The sequence below is a fragment of the Micropterus salmoides genome, unplaced genomic scaffold (genome assembly GCF_014851395.1).
Source record: "Micropterus salmoides isolate LMB-PRFRI ecotype aquatic unplaced genomic scaffold, ASM1485139v1 Ms_hic_scaffold_129, whole genome shotgun sequence".
In the NCBI taxonomy this organism is placed as follows: domain Eukaryota; kingdom Metazoa; phylum Chordata; class Actinopteri; order Centrarchiformes; family Centrarchidae; genus Micropterus; species Micropterus salmoides.
Window position 1 is genome coordinate 1 of NW_024040363.1, and position 16,811 is coordinate 16,811.

Sequence of the window (16,811 nt, forward strand, 5' to 3'; positions counted from 1 at the left end):
ACAAACTTTCTCTATAAAATTACACTAGACACCATCTCACATGTTAAAGGCCACACCAGTATTTTGCATGTTTTACCCTAATTTAGTACAACTGCATATAGTTTGCAAGACTGCCAACCATTCTCCAAAGCACAACATATGTTTACATTTTTGAATGTTTTTTCTTAACTTATAGCAGCCTTCGTCTCCATTTATTGTAAGGGAATGGGTGTTTCAGCATTGCCTCTAATGCACACGTTTTATCTAGTTGTAGCCAATTACTCACTCCTGTAAAAGTGATATTTTACACGAGCTTGTCAATCTTGACAATGCAAAAAGCCAGAAGGGTACATATATAAAATACTTCAGTCTGTATTGAAATGTCCTTCAATACAGAAACATTACAACATAGTATTTTTAATTTACATCCTCTTTGATAATCAACACTAAGAAACATTTACTTACTACCATCATTAATGGAAACCTCATCCCCAGGATAAACTGTCATGGTGTTGTGACCCTGCTGCAGTAATGGCCCATGTTGAACCTGTACTGCTAGTGGACAATTGAGCAGTGCAGCCTTTAAAAATAATGATGCTTGCAGGGGAATTGATGCTGATATGACCCAAGATGCCATTCCATGAGAGAACAGAGGCGTTACCATCAAAGCTAGTCACTGTACAAACTCTCTCATATCTCATATCTTCCAACTAGCAACTTCATATCTATTCAAGTACAGCTTCCAACTTCTTTCTATCTCTCTATCAAGCATGCCCCCTGATCTCTGTGGGGTACACAGTCCACTGTTCTGACCACAATCATGCCAACCCCACGCTATCAAGAGCAGAAATGAATGAAGTCCTTGTTTAACACTCAGACACATCCCTTCTGTTGTTCTGTATATTTCATGCATGTGTGTATGCAGCTCGTATGTAGCTATAGATTCACTTCAGTTTTTTTCCATTTATTACATTGAGTCTGGGTCAACAAGGTTTATACAGAGGATATGACCTGTTGGATGTATAGTATGGTTTGAAGAAGCACAGACAAATACAGCAAACCTGGTATTGGGTTAATGTTCTAGCGGTTGTTGCCACTTTGGGGTTTCATAACCTTCTGAACACCAAAAACTCATGGGTGGCAGGTATTGCTAGGTTTTGCACTCTTAGCCTGAATCCAGCTTTGATCTTGATGTCTTTTTTTGCAAAAAACATTTTTACTATTGGTGGGAAATGATATTAGATGTGCTTGATCATAATGAAACATAACATTTTAAATAAAAAATCTAAAGTGAGCCCAGTGTTTTCTCTGTTTGGCTGAGATAGTGATGAACAGATGGTTCAGCATCACTTGAACAAGACTTACTTACTTACTTTGTCACTTCCTTACGCAACACCATGTCACCATGCCAACTCACCTGGAATAATTTCAAAGGGGTGGCGGCCAGGCTCATCCTGATTGGCAGGCAGCTCATTGACCTGACTGCCCTGAAGAGGAATACAACCCTGTAGGAGAAAGAACATGTAGGCTTGAGACAGACAGAAACACAGACTGACAGACAGGCAGGTATGAGGAAAATACCTGTATCAAAAGTATTCAAGGTCCAAACAAAAAATCAATTAGTGGTTCAGGACTTGGACATGTAGTCCGCGTTAAACATTATAGAGTACAGTGAGATCTGGGCATCTATCCAACAGAGGGAGGTAATGATGATGGAGGGAGGGATGACTCAGGGAAACATCTCTTCATCTATTTATCCCTTTGGCGCTTCCTGATGTTCTTGGCTTTTGGATCTTTCCAGCATAGAGAAGGCCAAAGGTCACCTCTTAAGTGCTTACAGCAGAAGCACAGGGCAGGTAGTTACAACATTATCAGTGTGTGTGTCAGGACAATAACAACATACTACAACTTAAATTGAGAGTGTGGGTATGTCTTAATAGAGGATGATTTATGTGTGAAAGATGAATGGATATTTATCCTGATATATTTTGACACCAAAATTATTAGGATAAGAGCAAGATAATGTAGCTTTAAAAACCATGGCCACACAATGCAAAACGGTGCTTCATTTTCCTTGAGGGCTTGTATTTTGTTGTCTGATTTAAAAGGGTCAATAAGCGATTTTCAAAGTTGGAGAACACACAATGGATTGACTGGCCCTGGGGGAAAATACTTATCAGATGAATTCATGGAGCTTGAATATGTATCAGGCTCCAAACCAAAATGAATTGAAACAAACAGTAGTGCAGACTCCTGGGGAAACAGGAGACATCAGGTAACTATACATATATATGTGTTACTTTTTAAGTGTCACCTGTGCCTTGGTTTCATCCTGGTCCTTGTAGAAATACAGAGCTTCAGTCCTCAGGACAAACCAACGCAGCTGCCAGTTTTTCATGATACTCCGCTGTCTCTTAAGCCAGCCTGCCTTCAGTGCTTTCTCCTGATCCAGAGGAGAGCAGGGCCTGGAGACCCGGGACAACTCACCAAGCACCATGCTCTTGGACCGTGCTGCATGGACACACACATACAGATAAAGTGAGGGAAAGGAGGCTTGGAGGATTAAGAGCATGGTAATGAGTGAGACAGAGAGATATACCGAGTTACATAAAGACAGAGGATACATTTTATTTTGGGATTTTCTTTCTCTGTTGTTATGCTATTATTCTAAAAATATACCCAGAGACAGTCTTCCTTGGGTACTGTTAAGCCCATAGGCCTGACCATGCATCCAGACTTCTTCTTATGTAAATCTACCAAGACATGACCTCCATTTTGCAGCAAATATATCCCGCTTTAAGATGAATTCTATCTATCTATTCTATTACATTTTATTATGTGTTTCAGATATTAATGAGGGAAATTATTATTTCCAATTTCATCACTGTACAGAAAGCAGTTCTGCTTTGGATCAGGTTGCGCTTTAACTGCTACAGACTGATTACAAGCAAGGATTCTATATTAGCATAGGCATGCCAAAGGTATAGAGCAGAAACAGTGACACAATGCCTAGGGAGTCAGGGAGTCAGAGAAAGATAAACAGAAGGCAGAGGGAGAGGATAGAGAAATCAATGGCGTCTTTTTTTCCTGTTAATTGCATCTTGTTTTCTGCTGAGAACAGCAGGGAAGGTATATGCAAGGGCCTGGACTGAAATCTCTCTCCTGTTTCCTCTGTCTCTCTCTTGCTTATCAGCTCTCTGTCTGGACATTTCATTTCTCCCCTTTCTGGATGTCCTTCATTTGCAGAGTCATGATTGAAAGGAGAAGACTGGAGATGAAGCAGTCATTAGCAAAACTGTATGCTCACAGCAGAAGCAGGCAGAGCAGGGTCTATAAATACAGCAGACATGGCTGCGCATTGTACTTTAAAAAAGAGACCGGAAATCTCAGAGAGGAACCGGTTTGTTAATCTACTGTCAGCAAAGAAATATTAATTTTTACAATTAGTGCACAAGGATCAAATTGATATCTTTTCAGAAAATAATGTTACTTTAAGTGCATCCCCTCATATTTAAAACAATTATATATTCACTCGTATGTTATTATTATGTTCCTAATGATAAGTGATAATAAACAGTTGTTTGAAGTGAGCTAATTCTCATTTACTTTTAGGTATTTTAATCTATAACAGTGCATCATATTTTATAAACTGATCATGTTTTGTGCATAAAATCTTAATTTGTAAATATACTTGTAACTACAGCTGTAAAAAAATAGTGGAGTAAAAAGTACAATTCCCTTTGAAATATAGTGGAAGTATGAAGTCAAGTCAATTCATTTTTATTTAAATAGCCCAATATTACAAATCACAATTTGCCTCAGGGTGCTTTACAAGTAAACAAGTAAAAGTCCTCAAACACCAATAACATCTTGCTTTAAGATTCTAGACTAATTGACTGCCTTAAGATTCTGGTCTTATCTACGGCTCTGAGTGCGGATCCAGCTCTGTGATGCTGTATGAATTTGCCCTGGATGATGCTGCATAAAAGGGTCAGAGGAGGAGCAGAGCTGGGAATCTAATCAAAGGAGAATACCATTACAGCAAATGAGAGATGGCAAGCGCACAAAACGTGGCAAGCAAACTGAAGTGGCTGCTGTACTCCAACTGTGTTTGTGAAGGAGAAAGAAGAGGCACTTCTTCATCCCATCCTGTTGTATAGTCTTACTTTTACGGCTGGTCAAGAATAAGACAACGCCTGCCAGGGGAGAAACAAGGCACCAACCCTGCCTAAGCGCGCGCACGCACGCACGCACACAAAAGTAAGCATTCTTGAAGCTGCTGCTCGCCAAAATATCGCTCAGTTTTGTCCATTTTCTTACAAAAATGTGAAATTGATTCAAGGAGAATTTGAGGAAACTTATTTTCTGTCAAAGTGGAAAGCTTCTTAAACAGAAATCACGTGGATGTTCTTCTCTAAAAACCAATGCTCGTCCATTTCTTGGTGATAAGTTGGCAACTGTCACAACTCCCCAAACCACCTGAAACAACATGTGTCGATTGCTACAAAGAGCACAGCAAGTATTTATACTCTGCATCATGATAATCTTAGTGCCCTGAGATAGTCCTGTGATGTACAGCTTCCTTATTCATCTTCACACAGTCACATGAGAGGCATGTATATGTGGTGTCCTGACTTCAGTGGCCGCAAGTGGATTTTACCCTGTGTTAGAGGAACTGTTTGACAGTCAGCTGTTGTGATTCACAGGAGTAGAGAGCCCTGCATTCCTTTCACCAGCTCTGACCTATCTGTCACCTGCTCAAAGCCACCGTGCCTACTAACTATCCCAATAAACCCTGAGCAGATAGACATGAAGTTATGTCTTCAGGTGTGAACATGGCAGGATGCACACCATTGTTGGAGGGAGGATTATCTTTCCAGCAGCCATGTTTACTACAACCCACAGTGTCTCCATCAGAATCAAATCTTCTAGGAGCGAGGACAGTATAATCATGAGAAGCAAGAGATTACATTGTAGTAGAGCATGTTAACTCTCAGTGATTATTGGAGACAGAAGATAAAGCCTCAACACTTCAAAAACATTCCAAAAAAACTCAGGTTGGCACTGGTGCAGATTCAGTGCTAACATGGCGCTGTTACACCTTTTTGATGTCATTATCAATGATAGCACTGACAACAATACTGATGTTACATTATTACAAAGACAGCAGGACAGATGGAGCTCTGCAGAGGCAGCGAGAGAGGGAAAGAAAAAGATGGACTGCAGGGAGGACAGACACAGGCAAGGGAGCAAAGAATGAGAGAAAAGAGATGGGGCACAGAGGAGGGATGGAGAAAGGGGAGGAGGGACTGTGCTTACCCCGGCGTGCCTGTTTTATCTTGGGGCTCAGCATGGTTACCGTTGCTGTGCTGCTCCCTCTCACAGAGACATGACTGCATCCCTCTGTTCACACACTATTTCTCAAACACACACACACACACACACACACACACACACACACACACACACTCAGCGTCTCTCGCTGCTGCCTCGCCCTGTTACTCCTCATCCTCTCCGAGCATCTCTCTCCCCGGCTCACTATCTTGCACTTGGACACTGTCTCCGTCTGATTTCACACACACACACACACACACACACACACTTACAAGCACTTAACCACACACTCTCCTCTTCCTCCCCTCCTTCCTTTCGTCTCACTCCTCCTCTCTGTCCCACCGGCCCAGCGTACTGTTGTTCTCACATACCTCGAGCCCTGCCCACTCTCTCTCTCTCTCTCTCTCTCTCTCTCTCTCTCTCAGCCTTCTGCTGCACACTCTCAGTATCAATTTCTCACCGTCTATAAATATGTCCGGCAGTGTGTCCTCTGTCTTGTCACCCATTTCTTTACACCACCCATTTCTTTCCACCGCCATTCTACAGTCTTCACAATTCCTCCAGCTGTTTGCTCATGAAGATCTGATTATGGCCTTGTCTGTAGCTGAAGTACAACCTCAGATCAATACATTTGATTTAGCTGACACCATTCTTACCATTAAATGTTTAAATGTTTGGCCAAGTCATTGTACTGCCTGCACTTATGAACTGTTGCAGGTGGATGATAAATTTGGGTGGACGTGGGTTTAAAAGCTGTCAAAAATCCACTATAAAGCACTCGTATTTAGTATTCTGACTCCTTCAGACTAAGATTTATAATCTAAGGGGAAATACCACACTACTCAGTCACTCGGCAATCTGCCTGGTAGTGAATGTGATAAAGCAGATAAATGCTGCAGGTCAAGAGGCTGGATGAGACTAAAATGCAGCACAGAGGCACTGCTAGAAGGAAGAGCTGACTGAGCTTTCTCATAAGAAAAAATAACCATCTCGGTCAATGACAAACACTTTAAGCTGCCTTAATGGAGGCTTTATAAAGGCAGTAGCAGGTAGCAGTGCATTAGTAGTAACATAACCTTGGCAATGTAATTCTTTACTTGTATAAAAACAGTTCACACCCTGATAAACAGAGAAGATCTCACACAGATAGAAATGATAGAGAAAAGTTGTGGACCCAGGGTTCCATAAATATCAAAAAAATTTAAGCTTAACTTTATGTGAGAGCTCAGAAAGCCAGAAAGTTGTAGCTTAAGCAAAAAAAATAGATCATCACCTTCCCTGATACAATGATCACTGTTGCAAAACAAACTAAAAACTGAGCTTTACCTGCCAATTCCTTTGGTTTGTCACTGGTCAGAGGAATCCTGGATGGTTTCATGGCAGCAAACCCATCTGTACAGTGTATCCTTCTCCAATGAGGCCATTTCTAGAGCCACAACAGACACAAACACAACACACAGGCACACACAAGGGTAATAATGAAATCTCAGTCCTCTACGTAATTGATAATCACTAGGAACCAAATTCAATGACATTCACATACCCAAAGAGAAGGGACTACTATAGCTGCCATCATTAACACAGCAATGACGTGCACCTGAAGAATGCTGAAGTGAACAGATTCAGATAGAAGGAAGGAAACAAAGACAGTCATGCGTGTATTACTTGCCATGTCATCTTGGATGGGCAGACCAGACGACTCTCAGTCTGGAGCCAGACTCTCTGTCTGATAAGACTGGCATCACATACTCCCAAGCAGCTGCTGTGATAGGTGCTGCTTTACAGAGAAATAAAACACAGCTGTGCGACACGCTCCTGCTGTCCTCTTCTGAATTATCAGTCTGTCGCTCTCTAAGGAAGTGAGCCGCCTTGATGGAGAAGTGAAAACTGCTGATGTCTGTCTAAAAAAATATGAGTTTCTCTTTCAGATGTTATTACTGTACATTTTTGGCTCACAAAAGAGTACAATCCAGTGGCTTAGTGATTTCTCTATGTAAATCAAGAAAAAAGGTCGCAAGCTTTAAAAGCTCTGTTTCTCTCTAGCTACAAAGTGAGTTTAAAGAGAAAGAGAAATGTTTCTTTTTTAGAAATTACAGCTTTCAGTGAATTTTCTATTTATTAAACATTATTTTCACTACAGCTTAAAAACATCATGGCACAAATGAGGTTTCATTTTGGAAACCAAAAGAAACTGTCACCAAAGATAAAATACGTTATATGGGATATGGACAAATGGCAGCCAGTTAAATACAATAATACTGATTTAGGGACAGAGAAATACAGTAAAAGCTCTCAGTTTCAGCAGCTTATGTGCCACTCCATGTGCTTGACAGACACAGTACAGTAGAGAGTAAATAATATGACATGACACAGCCACTCACATAGTCCAGACACACCAGCCACTGAGGGTGTGGGGAACATCATCTATAATCTAGAAATATGGTCCGACGGGACACATAGGAAATGAGTGTGTTTAATTGAAGGCATGAAAAGAGAATGTCCCATTAGTGAGAGCAGAGGAAGTGTCGGGGCCCAAATGACCAGGGGCAGGTCAGAGAGGTAATGACATCAGAAAAATAGCCTCTCAGTGTACCCACTATTTACCATTATCAAATCACAGGACTTGCTAATGTTATGAGTGCACACATCTTCACAACCTTAAACGTTTCACCATGACACATTTTTTTATATTTAAAACAAAAATAACAATAACTTTAAGAAAGTATGCCGATGTAGGATATAAAAACAGGTGTGAATATGAGCGTTCCCTGCTAAAACACAGTTTGGAAAATATCCAGTACTTTACACAAAACAATGAAAACCAACAAGTTAATTAAAATACTATTTTATCTTAAAGTATTCAGTGAGGTCTCTAAAAACCAGGTGAACTTCTAACCTCTTAGTGGTAGTTATCCTGCTAGTCACTTTGTGGACAAATCTACTCTACAGTCTACTAAAATAGAATATGAAGATATATCCAAATTTTACATTCAAGTACAACATGTAATATGTTATTAGAGAGATACTAAATCTAAAGAGGACATTCTCACAAAGACTGTAAACTGAGAATGCATATTTGTAAGTGAGTGATGATGAAACAATTTCAAGACAGCTGGATACATGACAGATTTAAATGTCTATGGCAGTTTTGTCTTCTCTTTGGCCGCTGCCCACCCGTCTTCGCCCCTCCAGCAGAAAGGACAGCACTATCGCCCAGCGCTGTCCTAGTGACCTCTGTCGTGCTGAGCTTTCACACTGACGGAAGTAGTTGGTCGTTCCAGTGGCGACGGCATCAAACTGCTCAGTAAGTAGCCACACCTCCCAAAGGAGCGTCAGCGCATTCATAATCATCATTACCACAACCCAGAACTCCTGCCCTAACAATGTGAACCACAATGACAAGCTGCGACCGCCCGCAGGCATCTTGTCAAGCAGGTAATTTGTTGCAGTGGCAACAAAAAGAAGGTGGGCAATCACCATGGAAAGGATGAAAAAGAGGAAGAGGCGGTGGTTACCCCGGCCGATGCACCGGTTGAGGAAAAGGCAGTGGTGGTCATAGTCTTTAATGCACACATCGCACAGCTTGCAGTGTTTAGTGTAGTCGGGCAGAAACAACTATGAGGAAAGCAAAGACAGGGTGGGAAGGAGAGCAACACATTAGTAAGAACAAATCCCAATTTTTGTGTGATGTAACAATTAAAATATTAAAGATCTTTTACTTTGTCGCCAACCTTTTTCAAAAGCTTATCTTAAGTTTTGTGTTTTATTTCCTATCTGTCAGACATCTACTGCCTTTTAATTTCACTATGGGATAAAAACTTAATCTGTAGAGACTTAACGCACACATGATTGATTTATTGTGACATGCGAGACCTTAGCAGGGGTGTGTCAGAAACTTTTCGAAGGGGAAGACCATGTGAAGGCACACACCAAGAGGAGAAGGGCTGTGTGTGCATTTCTCTGAACCATGACCAGCGTGAATGTCTTACCTCACAGTACGGACAGAACCTGTGAGGGCTTTGGTTGTTCTCCACCAGGTCAGCGATACAGGAGAACCGAGGATCTGCATCTGCTCTGTCCAGTGTCCCCGGGTCCTGAGTCAAAATCTTACACAACAAACCGACGACTAGGGAGAAGTGGACCATCGACACCTGGACAAGAGCACTGGTTGGCCACACACATTCAAAATGTTAAGGATGACCACTCCAAAATCCTGGATTACACTTACTATTACATTTACTTACTGAGTATATTTGGACGAGCAAGACAACTAGGGGATTACTGGTCGGTTGACAATAAACACAAGACAGCTTGTGAAGTGTCCACAATGCAAATGTATTCAAAGAAAAAATGAGATAAAGACACACACACTATCTACATGTAGAGCTGAGAGGAGCAGGAAAAATGTTCCTAGAAACCAGCATCACAGAGAACCTGATATGGTCCTCTCACATACCCAAGCTGGTGAAGAAAGCTCAGAAATGGCTGTTTTTCTTAAGAACACTTAAGAAGGCAAAATTCTTGTCAACTTTTACAGAGGAGCAATAGAAAAAGCATCCTGACCGGAAACATCACCAACTGGCATGGGATGTGCATGGCCCAGGACAGGAGGGCTCTGCAGTGGGTGATTAAAACTTTTCAGAATATCATTGGTACACATCTACTGAGCATCAGTGATATCTGTGAGGTGAGGTGCCTGCGTAAAACCGAAAGGATACTAAAAGACAGTACCCACCCCAGCCACAGCCTGTTCACCCTGCTGCCATCTGGCAAGAGATACAGAAGTATTTCCAGCAGACTTCAGAACAGCTTCTTCTCCCAGGCTTTAGACTCTTAAAATAGTTTATATAGATTTATTTATATAATTTGCTTTGTAGCATAAAGGGAACTAAAAATTGCATCTCATTATACAAACCTGTTGTAATATGACAAATAAATGTACCTTGTAATGTGATGACCAAATATCACAGCATTATGCAAAAGTTTGATATTCTTTGGCCTTTGGTTGAGATATCCCTCTCTGAACCAAAGTGTTGGAGAGACCGACAGAGAATACAAAATATGCATTGAAATGACTTAATGTGTGCTTAATTTTGGTAAGGATATTAGGCATTATTTTTCCATAGAAGCAGAGCAAGGAATGGAACAAGCCAGCTATGAGGGTTCCCAAGTAGACCGGGTTGGGTAACCTGGAAGGAAGACAAATGCTATGTCAACAGAGAGCTATAACAAACAGTGAAATAGGTTGTAGGTCACATGTACAATAGTTTTTGTCAAACCTTTGGTACGTGGTCATGCGGTGGTACTGTGTGAAGATGCTTCTGGCCAGCCAGGGGAAGAGCAAACTGCAGGTTAGCCCCCCATAGCCTCCCAACATGGCTGCTATCAGCAGGATGGAAGCTCCACTCAGGGTTGGAAAAAACAGTGTCCAGTAATACAGAACTGATGAGAAAAGACAAGTCATGTAAATATAATATAAAAAGTGTGAAAAACTCAGCACATTAATGCACACGCACAATATGTTACAGTGCCGTTATTATCATCACCACTTTCATCATCATAATCATCATCCTTGTTTTCATCTACATGAAACTACATTTTCAAGTACAATTTACCATGAGACTCTCTGGGCTTGTGGTGTATTGGCTCATTAATATACCGACTCAGTAGCTTGGTGAGTTGCTGATGTCTAGAGAAAAATACACAGTATAGCAATGTATTAATCAGTGTCAGGATCCCAAGAGAAAAAAGTAATCTGGAAATGCGAACATACTGGATATTTAAAGGTACTGAGGGGTGTTACTATACCATGAAGTGGCCTGCTAGTCAGTGTTTTTCCAGAGATTCTGAGAGACAGCAGATTCACCTAAATGTTTTCCCTTGTTTACTGAGGTCCAGCGGTGTGAGGCCGCTGTGGTTCTTCTGGTAGAGCATCCTGCACCCTGTTCTCTGCAGCAGTGTCCAGCACACCTCCACTCCACCCCTTTCTGCAGCAACGTGAAGCGCTGTCGCACCCTGCTGGTCAACTGCATCCACAGCACATCTCTGAAACAAACAGAGGATTGAGGCGCTACCTCCAACAACATTGTGATTCCATACGTGTCTGGAGTATCAGAGAAACTCAGGAGGATTTTCAACAAACATAACATCCCTGTGATGCTGGTACACCCCAAAGACCGCACACCCAAACACAAGAAAAGCAATCTAGTGTATGCGGTCCAATGCAGTGAGGAATGCACAGACCTGTATATTGGGGAGACTAAACAACCACTACAAATGCATGGCTCAACACAGAAGGGCCAACTCCTCAGGTCAAGACTCAGTTTACTTACATCTGAAGGACAGAGGACACTCGTTTGAGGACCACCAGGTGCACATTTTAGACAGAGAAGATGGATGGTTTGAAAGAGGTGTCAAGGAAGCCATCTACACCAGGGTCGAGAAGCCATCATTGAACAGGGGAGGGGGTCTACGCCACCACTTACAATGCTGTCCTTTCATCACTTCCCATGAAACTCAACAATAGTAACCTATTGGCCTCAGGTGAAGATGCCAACGATGGTTGTTCAGTCTTGGCCACCGGGAGTCCCAATGACTGTAACGACTGTCGTTACAGCAACCAGGAACGAACCAGCAGTATCGATGACCCTGGCAAATGACCCCACTGAGGTTAAATAGCCGAGTCAGTTAGAACTGAAGAAGTCCTTTGGATGAGGGATGAAACCTCTTACAGTATCTTCAACCAAGTCCAGTTGCCCTTGACTTTAACCTTCGTTGGATAACTATGACCTGGATGACTGAGAATCTTCATAGACAATATAATGGAATACAATTTAACAGCACTACAAACTATGACCGTAGAGTTGCATCAACACCTCAAAGGCTTTATTACAGAGCAGTTTATAAGATTGTAGCTAATTCTGTAAAATGGAAACTCAGCTTACACCAGAATCACATTTTAATTTCTTTACAGCCACACTGAGCAATTTATGACCATGAGGGAGTGGAAAGACTTCGTTGTTATGGATTCAGCAACAATCGTTTCCCAAAGGAGATGTGTTCTAAAATGTAAGTACTAATGTTTAGCTTTTACCTCTGGTTAAAGCTACCAATGCCTGAGAAAATTTATTTTTTTGGATGTTTTCTTTTACCAGCCAGCTGTTTATGTCAGCTTTTAGCTATTGTATGTCGTGTTTACTACAGGTGTTAAGCTCTTCTAAGATTATTTGATGAAAATACAAACTGCCTACAGTTTTATATGAGCAGTTAATGAGACTGACACTTAACCACACTTTAAATGTGTGGGCTTGAGAACCAAAACAAGGAGGTAAAAGTGATTAAAAGCAGCTTAAATTTGAGTAAAGTGTATTGTTGTGTGTTAAGTCCATTTCCATGAAGCTTTAAAACTTTAAATTAAAGCTTGATCATACTGTTGCTCAACTAGAGCATGTGAGTGAGTGAGAGAGTGAAGACAATATCAAACCTGGTTTCTGAGCAAGTACCGGACCACCTCTGTGTTGCCTGTGGATGCAGCCAGGTGAAGGGGTGTCACCTGGTACATGTCTGTGTCTGAGAACCGGAACATTCCTGTCTCCCACAAATAGTGCACTGCAACACTGGGAAAGATCACTAACTGTCAGCAGTTTTAAAATACATGTGATCATGTGGTCACAAAAATACAAGACAAAAGACAACAACAATTAAGTTTGTGATGTGTTGTTTCCTCCACTCACATGTTGCCCCCCGTGACTGCATGATGCAGTGACGTTTTTCCTTGCAGGTCTATGAGGCGCAGATCAGCTCCATACTGCATCATTTGGTGTATAATATAGATGTTCCCTTGTCTGATGGGAGTCAAAAGTACAAACTGTTATGACACAGGAAAGCATAATGCTCACATCTTGACATTGTCACCTCAGGAATCCAGGCATGTTTGTTTAACACCTAAATATGCAACTTATGCTCACCTGCAGCCAAAATGAAAGGCTGTCTGTCCCGCATCACATGTCAGGTTAGGGTCAGCGCCATTACTAAGGAAAAGTTCGACCATGGCACGGTTACCATGGAGGGCGGCATAGTGGAGCGGGGTGAAACCACCCCAACCTGGTATGATGACAAACACGTCAGGTTTAAAGATGTAGCCCTTCTAACTGACCTGCAATATCTGTGACTAACAGTACAGGCCTGGTATAAATGCACGGCCTGTCAGCCTGTTGGCCGTTAAAACAATCTGGTGTCAGGGTTTGGGTTCCTTTTGGCACAATGTGACATTGTGCTGTGCTGTCACAGGATCTGTCCACCTAGATCTGTGCCATACCATCTCAGGGAGGACTGACAGCAGGGTATGGTTTCCCCTTTGGTACTGAGACAAAATCACATCAGGAGTCACTGGAGCATGATAAAGTTTAAGTTGGTCCTTTGAAAATAATAATGTAAAATTATAGTTGTTCAATGCTATACATTAGCCTGGTAACATGACAAAATGTGTAGACTACTACAGATTTATGTCATAGGTATAACAGGTTGGTCCTCTTGATAAACAATGTTCATCAGCAGCTTTCTGGCTTTATAATGAGCAGATCAGGAAAGCTTGGCAATTTTGTGTAGCGTTATACTGACGTATCACAGCAGGAAGTAGAGGCCAGATCAAGACACGCTCTTTTATTATACTGCATTCTATCTTACCTTTTTGCTTGAGGACTGATCGATCATTTTGAAGGAAGTGTATACACAGCTCAATATTTCCTCTCTGTATACAGTCAAATATGTCTCCACCGCTTTCGGAGAACACAGGCATCGGGTGCATTATGATGGGTGCACAGAAGCGGCCTGCTAATATTTCCACAGACAGAAACTGCAACGGAAACAAAATCAGATCCTCGGACGAAGTCGCTACAACATCATAACGTAAAGCGAGAAGGGAGATCGTCTTTCGCTGCAAAGTAACGGTCTTTCATTGTGCTAAAAGTGCTAAACTGATTGATGCAGACCACGCCCTGGACAGCTCGTTGGTTGCAGCAGGTCACATGACTGGTGATGTCACCGCGTCAACAAAACACTAGTCCCTAAAAGGAAGACCTTAAAACTTTATTGTGCAATTATAGTTTGTCATGCTCAGCCTAAATATATGCAGAAATGTAAACGCTTTAATTGCAGAGAACGTTTTAGTTTAAAAGAAATATTTGGAAAGCAAACAACTAATAGGAAAGGCATTAATGACGTTATTCGAAGAAAAATGCATCACGCCTAGTGATTATTTACATCTTAGACCTTCACATGCAGGTTCACCGTATTATTTTATAGGTTACTGCAACGTACAATACTTAAGGTGGAGGTAATAGTCTCCTGCAGTGTCCAGACACTGCGTGTTTGCGACACTGGCTGAAATGACAGTGCATTTTTGGCTCCGAGGGGATAACGACGCCGAAGTTAGCTTCTGATTCGGCAGTTAAGGGGAAAGTTAAGGGGAACGTAAGTGAAACTTAACTTAACATTGCTGAGCGACCGATTCTCCGTTTTTGCACCTATTACTGCTGTGAAAGCTGTTATGCATTTTAGGCAAAGCCTTAACTCTGTCTGAAACACTTTTTTAGATTTGAAAAAACTTTGAATGAAAAAAGGGCAATTTCACTGCTTGTTCACCCACATGCAGACCACATTAGACCAGGTCTAGATCCAAAACCACTATACCTAGAGCTCTCAAATCTGGACTAGATTGTCCCAGAGAGGCTAAAGTTTCAATCAAACATGGTTCCAATTTGTGAAACCTTTATTCAATTTGTGAAAATAATAAAAACAATTTATCTGCTTTTTTCAAGTGTAGACCACATCCTACAGTGTCCCAGAGAGGCTAAATTTCTTTAAAACACGGTTTTAGACTTGGGAAAAATGTATTCTGTTTGTTAAAATGAAAAAAGGGTGATAAGTCAATGCTTTTTTCATACAAAGCGACCTGGCCTTGCAGCTTTTCCACAACTCTCACTCTGATTGGTTAGTACTCCTTTCCTTTGTCAATCAGAGTCAGAGTAGGAGGCAGGATATGAGGCAAAATGTGTATTCTTCAAATGATATTTGTTGGATAAATGGTGGGGAAAACATGTAGTATATGTTGTGATTTTTTATTAAGTATTCCAGTTTTTAGCCTTTTCCTGTCTGCCAGAACCCTGTATCTGTTTAAACTGTTGTTGTCTTGTGTTATCCCTGTTGACATAGTAAACTTGTTTTAAGTCTCTGAGTCTGTCAAAGTCCAGAGCCATCAATATGCAAATAAATAAGAACATATTAAACACATAGTTAAACACTTAGGTATAAATGCATTTTGCATTTCTGAAACTGTGTTATAAAGAAACTTTAGTCTCTTTAGTATTCTGACTCTGATTGGCAAAGGAAAGGAGTACTAACCAATCAGAGTGAGAGTTGTGGAAAGGCTGCAAGGCCAGGTCACTTTTTGTGAAAAAAGCATTTACTTATCACCCTTTTTTCATTTTAACAAACAGAATAAATTTTTCCCAAATCTAAAACCGTGTTTTAAAGAAATTTAGCCTCTCTGGGACACTGTAGGATGTGGTCTACACTTGAAAAAAGCAGATAAATCGTTATTATTATTTTCACAAATTGAATAAAGGTTTCACAAATTGGAACCATGTTTGATTGAAACTTTAGCCTTTCTGGGACAATCTAGTCCAGATTTGAGAGCTCTAGGTATAGTGGTTTTAGATCTGGACCTGGTCTAATGTGGTCTGCATGTGGAGAAAAGCAATGAAATTGCCCTTTTTTCATTTTCACAAATAAAATAAAGTTTTTTCAAATCTAAAAATGTGTTTCAGACTGCCTTAAGGCTTTTCCTAATATGCATAACAGCTTTCACAGCAGTAAGAGGTGTTGTAGTCAAGACCGTCGAAATTGAGACCAAGACCAGAGTTTATCGAGACCGAGACAAGACCAAGACTTTCAGGGACTGAGAACAAGTCGAGACCAAGGGAGAGCGAGACTGAGTCAAGACCAAGACCAGTTCCCCACATTACATGACACACAATAAAAATGTGGAACGAGATCATACGTACTTCACAAATTGATCTGAAAGATCCACGTTCCCATTAAAACACCCACATAAAAACACTAAGAGCTGAAATCAACACAAGCATCATATTTAACACTCCTTTCCCATGCTCGCAGATAGGGGTGAAAGTCATTAACGGGAACAACACATTTTTAATCAGGGTAATTGGTTGCATTTAAAGCAGTATGTTTTACATCCAATCAAAGTTAGGATGTTAACAAATAAAAAAAAAAACAATTTATTGATATTATGGTCTTGAAATAAAATCTCGAGTCCTCAATGTCCGAGACCGAGACAAGACCGAGTGCAAATGTGGTCGAGTCCGAGATAGACCAAGACCATCAAAAAGCGGTCTTAAGACCGGTCTCGATTACTACAACACTAGTAAGATGCAAAAATTGGAGAATCGGTCGCTCAGCAACGTAAATTAGCTTTCACT

At 41.1% G+C, this 16,811-nt stretch overlaps 2 protein-coding genes across 2 annotated transcripts; both read right to left on the reverse strand.

The window, feature by feature from the left end:
* Positions 1 to 920: 920 nt before the first annotated feature.
* Positions 921 to 6,967, reverse strand: LOC119900169 (rho GTPase-activating protein 22-like). The gene is made up of 4 exons (XM_038714930.1): positions 6,857 to 6,967; positions 6,640 to 6,739; positions 2,294 to 2,490; positions 921 to 1,484 (listed from the first exon to the last, which is right to left on the reverse strand). Exons 1-4 carry the CDS (start codon positions 6,965 to 6,967, stop codon positions 1,380 to 1,382), a joined length of 513 nt encoding a protein of 170 aa, XP_038570858.1. The 3' UTR covers positions 921 to 1,379.
* A 1,177-nt stretch (positions 6,968 to 8,144) lies between these two features.
* LOC119900170 (putative ZDHHC-type palmitoyltransferase 6) lies at positions 8,145 to 14,308 on the reverse strand. Its single transcript, XM_038714931.1, has 10 exons — positions 13,999 to 14,308; positions 13,281 to 13,416; positions 13,047 to 13,157; positions 12,797 to 12,929; positions 11,180 to 11,358; positions 10,929 to 11,002; positions 10,593 to 10,755; positions 10,420 to 10,502; positions 9,303 to 9,493; positions 8,145 to 8,928 (listed from the first exon to the last, which is right to left on the reverse strand). The coding sequence occupies exons 1-10, from the start codon at positions 14,117 to 14,119 to the stop codon at positions 8,443 to 8,445; spliced, it is 1,677 nt and encodes a 558-aa protein (XP_038570859.1). The 5' UTR covers positions 14,120 to 14,308; the 3' UTR covers positions 8,145 to 8,442.
* Positions 14,309 to 16,811: the final 2,503 nt, after the last annotated feature.

Excerpts from the sequence above, each read along its gene's own strand:
- LOC119900170 (XM_038714931.1), bottom strand. The coding sequence starts at position 14,119 with ATGCACCCGATGCCTGTGTTCTCCGAAAGCGGTGGAGACATATTTGAC. Across the intron at positions 12,930-13,046 it reads GCAGTCACGGGGGGCAACAT|TGTTGCAGTGCACTATTTGT; the intron begins GTGAGTGGAGGA and ends GATCTTTCCCAG. Across the intron at positions 10,756-10,928 it reads CAAGCCCAGAGAGTCTCATG|TTCTGTATTACTGGACACTG; the intron begins GTAAATTGTACT and ends TTTTCTCATCAG.
- LOC119900169 (XM_038714930.1), bottom strand. The coding sequence starts at position 6,967 with ATGACTGTCTTTGTTTCCTTCCTTCTATCTGAATCTGTTCACTTCAGC. Across the intron at positions 6,740-6,856 it reads TAGTAGTCCCTTCTCTTTGG|AAATGGCCTCATTGGAGAAG; the intron begins GTATGTGAATGT and ends TTGTGGCTCTAG. Across the intron at positions 1,485-2,293 it reads AGGATGAAACCAAGGCACAG|GGTTGTATTCCTCTTCAGGG; the intron begins GTGACACTTAAA and ends TTTCTCCTACAG.